Genomic DNA, 12,004 nt, shown 5'->3' with positions numbered 1-12,004 from the left:
TTGTGTCGTGCCTAGAGGGTTAGCTGTGTCTTTATTAAAATTTGCCAAATGTTCTTAATGCCTTCAATTGCCTTTGTACACTGATGACTTCCATAGGAACAGAAAACATGATAAGGTGGATTGTAGTTTTTAATTATTAATTGTTAGTTTACATGTAAAAGTCATCTAGGTTTACTGAAAGTATGCTTAAATTTTTTAGTAATGTAACTGCATTTGGGATGTCTGTGTGTAATTTGTAGTCCAGTCTAAATTACAGGGTCATGATTCATATATCTATGGGGTTAGAATACCTATATAATTATTTTCTGTGTAAAAGCCATTGATATAAATTCAAGTTACAGATGCCCAGTGTTATTAAAACAAGAGGCTTGAAATTACAGTTATCTGTATTCATCAAAAGAATGGTGCCCCTTTATTCTAATGTTTAGTGTTTTTCATTTTATCCACTAAAGATCATACCGGTTAGAACCATTCAATCAAAAGATTCAAAGTCTATGTTAATAAGAAATCTATCTTTTCATCATGTGTAGGCTCATTCATTAGCACTAGGAACATGCACCGTTCACTTTAGATTATTATTTATTTGTTATTGTTTTTATTATTTTTTTCTCATAGCAGGCTCTACAAGTGCTAATTCACTAATGAGTCAATTACCAGGCCTTCCTGATCACACCTATTTCTGTTCTGTTATTAGCTTTAGTAACATTGATATTAATTTTATTTTATGGTTTTATGTAGTGCATAGCAGATTGGTATTGCTTTGTATGTTTAACTTACACAAGCTGCTGTTATCGCCATAAATTTTGTTCAAGGCAAGGAAGGGAACCCAAATTTCCTTTGTTTTGACATTCACCATACTGCAGATTCCGTTTAGAGGTTGACAAAATTTAACCTTCTCACCCATGATAAGTTTCAGTTAAGTATTCATGTGGTTTACCCAAGTACCTTGGGGAACCTTCTAGGAATCTGAGGAAATACAGGCAGTTGGGAACCACTCATCTGCACACTCACAAGAAAATGCTTGTCGGTAACTTTACTCATCAGAGCAACACATCTCGTATTACTGGTTAAAATTAGGACAAAAAATTTATTTTTGGTGGCACTACCGAAGAACCTTAAATAATCAAGGCATGGTGTAGGTGAGAAGTTTAATAAGTGCAACACCCACTTTACCTAAATATTTCACGTTATCAGAGGGACAGAGGGAAGTCATCCTATTTGTATCCAGAAGTGTCTTCTTATATATGTATCACTATTATTTTGACCAAAAGACATCCAGGTATTATTAATACCTGGGAAATCTTTAGGCACATTTATTAAGAACTAATCTTTGCACAACTTTTTAACAAGCACTCTCCATATTAATTTTCTTTGTTTACATTCATTTTAATGAGGAATTATTTACTTTTCACTAACATGTCCAATACTGTGCTAAACTTTTAATCACTAGATAATATAAATTGAAAATATTTCATGAGCACAATTTTGCAAAAATTCTGTGATGAGGCCTGAAGCTGAATAGTATGTCTCTTAAGGTGCAATTACCTCAGATTAATACGCTACATTAATTTATTCATTCAAGTAGATACATCAATTTGGATTTTGTTGAAAAGCATCTTTATATTATTTAAGATACTTAGAAAGATACTGAAGTACTGAATTTCCATTTCAGAACCAGAAGCAATCATGAGTCTTATGGCAAAGGGCGGTGGAGAAGGGCCAGGCTTTGTGGGTATCCGCTTCTGTCAAGAGTGTAACAATATGTTGTATCCAAAAGAAGATAAGGTAATTTTTCTCTCACTCTCGGTTATTTATTTATTTATTTATTTATCAAGTTAATTTTCTATATTTTGATTTATTGTAAATCAGTTTTACCCATAAATTAACGGGCTTTGACTTTCAGGAAAACAAGATCTTACTCTATGCCTGCAGGAACTGTGACTACAAAATGCCCACAGAAAATAACTGCATTTACGTCAACAAATTGATGCATGAAATTGACGAACTCCGACACATTAACCCTGAAGTGATACAGGTAATTAACAGAGCTAGTAGCTTGTTAATCAAATGTTTCTTCTTCTAGTTCTTCTAATTTAGAGGGGATAGGGTTGAAGTAAAACTAGAAAGGAAAAGTGGATTCTTCACCCTTTCTAGACAGGCCACATCTTGAGATATTCAGCGTATTTTCTGTTATTTTATGCTATTTTCAAATTTTATAGATGAAATGTGAGTCTATATATGATATATTACCAAAGTGATTGTAATTAGCATTTGGTACAGTAAGTCTTCATAACTGAAGGTATGAATAATTTATGATTTCAACAAAAGGAAATGTACAGCATGAAAGTGTTCTTATCCTGGGAAAACACCTATTACGGAAGGGTTAAGAGTAGAAAGGAATCATTAGAAGTTGGGTAACTGAAAATGTTATTGATAAAGTGGTGGGAAAAAGGAGAATGCGATGTTGGCAGATAATAACAGAACAAGGTGTTATAGAAATATTTTGCTGTCATGTGACCAATTATGAAAATTTGTTTTATGTATCCATATTTTCCAATTAGTGAATTTTATTGAGTCATCAACGAAATTCAAAACAATAGCACCGGATATTATACCTTCTAGAACAGTAAGAAAAGTTCAGCTCTTTCATCTGTTGGGCATAGTGTGGATAGAACTAAAAGGTATTACGGATTACAATCACCGAGATAGAGTTACACATTGTTCACATGTATATTTATATTTTAGTAACATCAGCATTTGGATTGTATCAGTTGTCTCATTTAACTTGGATTCATATCAAGGATTAAGTAACTTTAGTTACAGTAATTAGTCATGTAAGAAAGCATTGGTTTTATAGACATTAAATTAAAAATTAAATTTCAATTTTACAATAGAAAAAAAAAATTAAAGCATATGAATAAATGCACAAGAATAACTATATTCTATGAAAAGTGAGTAAAAAACAACAGATAAAACATATAATACATCTTTTTCTGTAGTAATTAAACTGCTTTGTCCAATTTTTCTCAATTTGTTCTATTCTGTTTTTACAAAGGACCCAACACTACCAAGGACAGATGACCATCCATGCCCGAGGTGCAGCACACGCGATGCTGTGTTCTTCCAAGCCCAGACCAGGAGAGCTGAAGACGAGATGAGACTGTACTATGTATGTTGCAATAGTGAGTGTACACACCGTTGGACTGAGTGAATAATGATGCCTTTTATCAAAAACTTATTTTTAAGAATCCACTTGTAAATTGCCAGTTATTTTGTCTGGTTATTATTATTGGATTGAATACATTTCCTTTTTCCTGAAACTCATGTATATGTCTTACTGATATATTTATAAAGTCAGAATGTGTAATGCATATACAACTAAAAATGTATTTTGAACAGATACATCAATAAAAAGAGAATAATTTCTAAACTTTGCTTCATTTCATCACATTTGTGTGTGGTTACATAAGAGATACCTGGGCTTTTGCTTGTATATGTACCTATAAATGTAATTTCCTTTCTTAGAAGAAGAGTAACTGTTACATGTAATTGATCAAGATCACAGTTTTTAATAGACTTATAATAACAAACAGTTAATGTTATAGGATGTTAGAACTGCCAAACTGCATTTTATGTTACCATTTTCTTTTGGATACTGAATATGAGAAAAATGCAGATTTATGGTTTGTTTTGTTTTATCACTTGTATGCTTCAATTTTACCAAGCTTAACACTAAAGGCAATCATGACTCTGCAACAATACATATGATACAAGCATTTTATTTGTTGCAATAAGACAAAATACATAAATTATTTGTCGTGTTTACATCTCATAGAATATGGCTATATATATCCTTTATTGTTACAGATTAACTCCTGATTTTCTAGTTCGAGTTAATTGTGAGGCTTCATTTGTTTCCCTATGTGTCATATTTAACACATATGCATTGCAAAATTGCAAAGGCTAAAGCCTCCATCTAAGAATATATTCCTAATGACTCGTCTGATATATAAGGGGTTCAGCTTTTGCAGAAAATAAGAAATTATGCTGATAATTAAAATAACAACCATTTATGGATGAGTACTGTTGTGCCTCAACATTGTATATTGTGTATTTGTACCATATTTACTGGTTTGATAGCAACTCCTTATGAGGTATAGTATTTATATTTGAACAGTTTAACTTTCAAATCTCTTGTTAATTCATTTGGTAAAGGAAAATAGAGTTAAGGAGGATAATAAGAAAAGAAAAAGAAAAAAATCATTTTACATATTTTCTTCATGATCAAGACACATTACATTTTCCCCTTTGATTCCTCATTATAATATTCCCTTTGAGAAAAGGTAGTAATAAACTGTATGCAGTAGTAACCGAAAAAATAAAAGGAAATAAACTTAATTTTTTTATAGTTTAATGTCCCTTAAATTGTATTTACAGCAAATAAAATATATGGATAAGTTGACTATCCTGTAACATCTTCCAAGTCTGTAATAAGATGATGTCAAGATAACTATCAAGGCTACATTCACATTTATAATGAAGAAAATACCAGTAAAGAAGAAAAAAAGAAATGACGAAAGTAAGTGTTCAAGGTTACAAGTCTTTTTATTCAATGCATTCCGCTGAAGATCTTGATTGTTGTTCAGCTTGCTATTTATTGCACGAGAATTAATTTCATAGTATTCAGAGAGAGAGAGAGAGAGAGAAATCATAAGAGCAAAGAGCAATGGACCGTTTTAGCAATGTAGTAAAGTGAAGACAATACTTAACTAATAATAGTAATATTCAATTGTCTAAAGAAACTGGAAAGCTGCAGGACAACTAGACATCTTCTCTTCTCTTATAGTTGTAATTTAGCCGTTTTTTTTCAACAATGCAGAGTTTTGCAATGTCATGTTCAGTGCGTCACTTTGGAGAGCACACCCAGACACACACAAAAGAATGAAATACACTCTCGGAAATGCACGCACACATTCATTTCACATACACACATTCAACAAAAATATACATGCATATCACAAACACATGTGCACATGCACTGTACATAGGCTTATTTTCACATACATGTGTAGTATTTATAATATATACAAAGATTTAGATATTATATGGATATATAAAACCAAAACCCAAAAGTCTTCACCACTTGATTAGGTTACCATCAAAAACACAACTGATCCACTACAATCCTTATTCAAAATTACAAATCTATAATGGAGAATGAAGTTAATACATAATGTTTACAAACAACTAACAATCTGGAATCTGCAAATAATGCATAAATCAATAATGCGTATACGGCAGACATATGCAAGGTTCATAAATTGAATGACTGAGCAACATTTCACAGGTGTAAAAAAATAAAACTGACAAAAATATATCAAATAGAATGTTACTTATGCCTCTACAATAATAAGAATGAACATAACTTCTTCACCATCCATCCTACATACATCCAGCATCAAACACTGTTTTATTTCTTTATCTTTTTAGTCATATTCCTCTTGACACTGAAACATTGCATTCAACTTGCTACAGAAAGAAGGGACAGAGAAGGAGAATTATGAGTGGAAATGTGTGCTCTCACAAAGAATCACCCATTCACTCACTCACTCACACCCACACGCAAAAATATCTATCTACAGACAAAGATGGGACAAATCCAAGACTGAATAAAATGTGAAATGCGTCTGCTAAAAATATGATAAATGAAGACAAAGATGAAAGTAAAGGAAACCATAAAAACTTCCAGTTTCAATGATTGAACCACTTCAAGAAGGAAATACTGTATCCATAAACAACACATGGATGACAAAACATCTAGTTATGTTACCTTACCCAAATATAAAAAATTCATATCCAAATCTTTCAAAATCAATGCCAGGGAATACTAGATTTACCCTAGATATTTATCTAATAACCTCCAGCATTTTATATACACAGGTACATAAGTAGGTTATCCTTCTGAAACAAAAAAACATAAGAAGAGTCAAACTGGCATTTGACAAGCATGGTAGGCACAATGGCATCAACGTCTGGAACTTCTATACGGATCATACCTACTACTGCTAGATCTGTCGTCACCGTGAGAGCGACTGTGATGATGATCCCTTGATCTATGACTGTCATGACTGTGTCCATTTGGTCTCATGTAAGAATCATTCTTTGGTCCTAGACGATTGTAATCAAAACGTCCCTGCTGTTGCTGTAATCGAGCTAACATGTTGGAATTTTGAGAAACACTCTCTTCTCTATTATGTTGCATCTTTAGTGTCTTCATTGAATCATTATCCACATATTTCTGTCCTCCACCTCTCTGATTATGATGGAAACTCTGTTGATTATCCAAGGATCTTGCATATCTGTTTCTGTCCTCATGATGGCGTTTATGGTGATCATCTAATGATCTAGAATTTCTATCTCTGTTATCATGATGATGGCCATGGTGATAGTCGCCTGATCTTTGTCCCCTGTTCCAATGCTGGCTGTGGGATGTGTCATCATTTCTTGACCCACTCCCCCGCATGTTATTCTGCATATTATATCCTCGATGTCCCTGACCATACATGTTATAATTCATAGAGCCATGTCGGTCTGACGTGCGCATGCCTGGAGCATTGAGGAGAGGAGTGTTTGATAGAAGAGAAGGCTGCTGTGCCTGTAATAAAGCTATCTGCTGTTGTGCTAATGCCATGATATGTTGTGGAACATGACCTTGCAGTGCTGCTGCAATGCCTGGGGCAGGGCCTAAAAGAGACTGTTGCTGGCCACAAGTCTGTGCTTGAATGGGTGGGTGATTCTGCCGAGTCTGAGGACTATCATTTAATAGGCTGGGATCCAGTGTATGTATTCCCCCAGGACCAGGTGCCATTCCCTTATTTTGCAAGTCTTGCAAACCCCTATTCTGAACTCTCATATTACGGTTGAAAAGAGGAATACCATTCATCAGCTCCACCGCATAAGGAACAGACAATGGATCGCGGAAAATAATAAAGGCAAAGTTCTTGTACACTCCAGTTGTTCTGTCCTTTGGCATTCTCACATACTGTAGTGGTCCTGCCTGTAAAATAAAGAACAATTTTTAGAAAAACCTCCGTGACTTATAAAGGCAAGATACATATTTGAAAAATTCATATATAAATTTTGTCTGCTATTACAAAAATAACAATATCTACATAAGTGAGATAGGGATACCAGAATTAGCAGTGAACTCCAAAAAGATCATAAGTAACCTCTACATAAAACTGTTTTATCTTAAAATAATAGAAGTATATTGTAAAAAGCAAACAGGACTTGGTATCACAAGATCAGTTATCAATAGAATACAGAAACTATTGCAAAATAGTGATTCAATTGTAACAGATGTGCCAAGTAATTGCTACGGCCTTCACACCTGACATGCTCCAACACAGTCAAACAAACCTGAACCACAAAAAACACTTCTATCACATGTGTTCTAACGGGGAAAGGGCTTCTTTATGGTCATACTAATGAATACTTGCACATTTTGTACCATTTTTATACAAAGGCTTTCATTCATTTAACAGATCAAATAACTCCTATTTTCAATTTTCCACAACTATATGACAGACAAAAAATAAGTTTGAATTCACTGACCTACTGATCAAAGCACTGTTCACTTTGTACGATATGCACCATATGTCCAAGACTGTAAATACTTTTAAAGAATGTAGTTTGTGGAATAAAATAATTAAAACATCAATGAATCATTACTAAAAGAGGTGTATCACCAATATCAATGAAGTTGGTATCTAAGGACAACGTACAATGTTTGTTATTTATACATAGTATTTTTAGCCTGCTTCATCAAACTTAAGTGATGGTATTTATCTGGATAGCTGTGGAAGGCATGAATTATCAGAAAATTCCGGGATAAACCCCAAGATATGTTTTATTGTATTTTCCTAACTTTGCTGGTTTACTTTATTCATTGATTTTCTGCAAAAAGGGTTATTCTTAAAATTTTCATTAGCATTATAATAATATAATAGTAACAATAACAATGGTAGATAGAAAATTAGAGGAATAAGGTAAACACAAGGTGCCATGAGATCATGGGTATTTTTGTGGTTTACTGGAAGAGACTTAGGTAAATTTTCCGAACAACACCGCGGTACGAAATACCACAAAAGTGGTATCGATGGATTCCTCTCAACCTCTACTATTCATATATAGTGAAATTAATGAGCGCTTGCACCCCTGGACCCCACAATCTGGGTCTCCTTTTTTAAGGCACTTCGTGCTACCTCGTCCTACTTCGGGGCATATTTCGCTTGCAAAATCTTAACCCAATGACCCACCTAACTTTGCCTAGTTTTGAATTAATCCCTAGCCAAAGGGGGGCTTTGCCCTCCCCTGGACCCCCCCTTTTTAGGGCACTTCGTGCAACATACCTTGGGCAAGATATCCCAAATCCACCATCCTCGCCCTGACCCCATTGTTTACAGTATAATTATAAAGTGCCCTCTATTGAGTGGTTGCGTCATCATCGGTCCTAGTTTCCTATCCTGAGGAATATATAAGACGAAGACTCAGTTGCTGTCATCATGGCGCAGTGTGAGGGTTATTTGTGGTCGTGGCATTTTCATCTACAGGACTAATTACACATCATAAGTGTCACAAAGTGCCCTGAATAGGGGAGATCCACAGGGGGGCGTAGCTCCCTCTTCGCAAAGGCTGACTTCAAAACTAGGCAAAGTGAGGTAGGTAGTTGGGTTAAGGTTTTTGTGATACCGAAGTGCCTTAAAAAGGGGGGGTCCAGGGGGGGGGGCAAAGCCCCCCCCTTGGCTAGGGCAAACTTCAAACCTAAGCAAAGTTAAGATTTTGCATACGAAATATGGCCGGAATTCATATTTTACCCCGTAATTTCCCTGATCTACTTCATGCCCTCCCCTACTATCGGGACCCAGATTGTGGGGTCCAGGGGTGCAAGCGCTCATTAATTTCACTATATATGAATAGTAGATACCACTTTTGTGGTATTTAGCGACGCGGCGTTGTTCGGAAAATTTACCGAGACTTATAAAACAATATGAAAGTTGAAAAATTTGATGATAATATTGTATAAAAAAAAAAAAAAAAAATTATCACAACCTTTCTAATCTATACTATTGGTAGGATCCCTAAACCAGCGGGAGTTATACAGATCTTTTAAGCTAAACATAAAATGGCAGGTCCCTTGTTGGGTAAGGGGGAGGGTGCTAACTTGAAGACTGGAGATTCGTATAAAAAAAATAATAATTTTAAAAAATAATAATAATAAATAAATAAAAAAATTTAATAATTCTTTTTACATCAAACTTCATGAGAGGTTATTAATCTCATCTATGAAAGTCACGTTGTCATCAAAAGAAACTTTGCCCAATATTGTAGTATTTTGCATTGGTAAATTTGGAGATGACGCTGAACTCCTAATTTCGAGTGAACATTATATTTCTCTGATAGCTTTCGTTGTCATTCGGATGAATCTGGCTTTTATTCCTGCCACAAATGAAGCAATTACGACATTGGTCTTCCTAGCTAGGGAGGGATGACAAGTATCAGGGAAAATGAGTAGTAAAAACAAAAGAGTAATGTGATTCACTCATTGACTGCTTTAACAATGCACATTAACAACATTCAGGGGGCAAAAATCCATATGGAACTGATTTAAATTTCAACTACCTTCCCCTTAGTGCAGTGTCTATAGCCATGTGATCATCAATTACAAACCTTATTTGTATTTGCCTCAAAGCTAAATTCTATCAACAAGTTGCATTAAAAACAATCCCATTTAGCTAGATTGATTTCCTCAGAATACATCTACCGCAACGATAGCATCCATTTTTTTTTTTTTTTTCTTGTGGTGCTAGAAGGAAAGGGATGGTGGAGTTCCTGCAAAATATGATTCTTAACCCGTTAACGCCAGGTGACAAGATATCACGTCTAGTGGTTTTTGGGCCACACGCCGGGGATGACTTATTTTGTCCAGCCCGGCGCACCGGGTGAGCAGAATCCCGACGCGGTAGGCTTGTGCATTCGAATGTCCCTGCATTTCTGTCAATTAAAGCCGAAATAGCCCCATTGGATACAGGTTAATCCATTGGCCACGGTATTAATAAAATATGTATACAGTCATGATGCGAGTTTACATTGTATGACACGGTACCATCTACGTTTATGACCGATGCTGCCTTAACAGCAAATCATGACATCCTCTGTCAATGGGTTAATACTTCTCAAGCATCTTAATTATTCCTTTGCACTGGAAATGGTTAAGTAAAAGTGCTTCACAGAATGTTGTGTTTTATTTTCAATTTATTGTTAGGCACCATTTCCAATAATACTTCTGCATCACAGAAGTATTTTGTAGATTTAAATAAACTATATCTGAGCAGTAAACATCAAATGCAAAACACAGATCCAGAAACTTCAGCAACACACATCAATATATAATTAACAACCACTTCATTAACCCATCTAGTTACGATTTCCCATAAAAATTCACAACATACCATCATCCCAAAGCTTTAGACTCAAGGGGTCCAAACTAGGCCACCTTCACAAGACCGACCTTCTCAAAACCTCGTATTTCCTCCCATACAAAAACCTCAACCTACACCAACCACCCATCAATCCAACCATCCACCAAGACTCCAATCCCACAAATCCAACCCACAAAAGACAACCAAACGAAGCCAAACGAAACAAATTAAAATCCCCACGGCACACAATTCCCCCAGTCCTCACGAAGGATTAACACGGTCAAGGTCTATCATTTCTCCGGTTTTAGACTCACCTGCAAGAACAATTCGAATAAAATGTCTTCTGTCACTTGCTCAGCATCCAGGTTGCCCACCCACACGGTCCTCTCTTCCTCGTCGCACATCGTGGAGAGAGTTTGAGTTGGTTATTTAAAGGCGTTGCAAGAATTCCCTTGGATGGATGGTGATGCTATAAACAAACAATTGAGCAACTATTGTCTTGTCTCCTCATTTGGGCTTTTGGGTGGAATTTATTTTGTTAAATGATTGGTCTTTGTGATTTTGTGTGGATGGTTTATTGGTATGGGATAGGTGGTTGGGTTTTTCTTGTGGTATCTCTCAAAAGCGAAAATAGTAAAGATATTCGCTACCTCCCGTATTTCGAAATGGGGATACGACCGTACTAAAATTGACTCCTCATAGAATTAAGAATATATATATATTTTAAAATTTCCTTTTCTCCTCTATGCACATCTTCCTATCTTTTTTCTTCATCTCCTTCCTTTTATTTTATTCTTCGTGCATCTCTTCCTCTACCTTATCTTCAATTTTCCAGTTTTTTTTCTTCTTTTGTCCCGCTATTCATCTCCGCTACTGATATTATTATCACTAAGATCGTAACCATTGATATAATTTTATAACAATGATAATAATGATAAAGATTATGGTAGTAATAATGATAATAAAAATTATGATATTAATAATAATGATAGTAATAATAATAATAGTAATATCAATACTATTACTACTACTACTAATAAAATAATGATAATAATGATAATGGTAACAGTAATAATGATAATAATAATAATAATAATAATAATAATGATAGTAATAATGATAATGATAATAATTATAATAATAATAATAATAATAATAATAATAATAATAATAATGATAATGATAATAATAATAATCATCATCATCATAATAACAATAATAGTAATGGTGACAATAATAATAACGATAATGATAATAATGATGCTGATAATAACAATAACAAAGATGATGATAATATTAATGTTAATAGCAATGATGATAACAATCATCATCAGCATTATTGTGATTACTATTTGTATTAGATTATCATTATCATAATTATTGCTATTGGTATTATTATCATTATCATCATCATCATCAATGATATTATTACATTTGTTATTGCCATAATCATTATCATCATCATTATCATTATTAATATCATCATTATTATTAAATTTTATGATCATTCATTATCATTATCA

The 12,004-nt window shown here is 34.2% G+C and overlaps 2 protein-coding genes across 2 annotated transcripts in view; one reads left to right on the top strand and one right to left on the bottom strand.

Annotated features, from left to right (window-relative positions):
* The window catches only part of Polr2I (RNA polymerase II subunit RpII15), a 5,259-nt gene extending 861 nt beyond the window's left edge, over nt 1–4,398 (top strand). The window contains exons 2-4 of the mRNA XM_043018359.2: nt 1,673–1,785; nt 1,904–2,035; nt 3,056–4,398. Coding sequence (XP_042874293.1) covers nt 1,687–1,785; nt 1,904–2,035; nt 3,056–3,211 — 387 coding nt within the window. The 5' untranslated portion in view covers nt 1,673–1,686 and the 3' untranslated portion in view covers nt 3,212–4,398. The remainder of the gene's footprint in view (nt 1–1,672; nt 1,786–1,903; nt 2,036–3,055) is intronic.
* LOC122254598 (uncharacterized) lies at nt 4,264–10,989 on the bottom strand. Its single transcript, XM_043018358.2, has 2 exons — nt 10,796–10,989; nt 4,264–7,057 (listed from the first exon to the last, which is right to left on the bottom strand). Exons 1-2 carry the CDS (start codon nt 10,883–10,885, stop codon nt 6,026–6,028), a joined length of 1,122 nt encoding a protein of 373 aa, XP_042874292.1. The 5' UTR covers nt 10,886–10,989; the 3' UTR covers nt 4,264–6,025.
* Between the last annotated feature and the right edge of the window lie 1,015 nt (nt 10,990–12,004).

This window comes from Penaeus japonicus, unplaced genomic scaffold, assembly GCF_977035675.1.
Source record: "Penaeus japonicus unplaced genomic scaffold, GWHDUDI00000001_assembly GWHDUDI00000011, whole genome shotgun sequence".
NCBI lineage: Eukaryota > Metazoa > Arthropoda > Malacostraca > Decapoda > Penaeidae > Penaeus > Penaeus japonicus.
The sequence above is the reverse complement of the archived record's forward strand: the minus strand, read 5'-3'. Positions and strand labels throughout refer to the sequence as shown.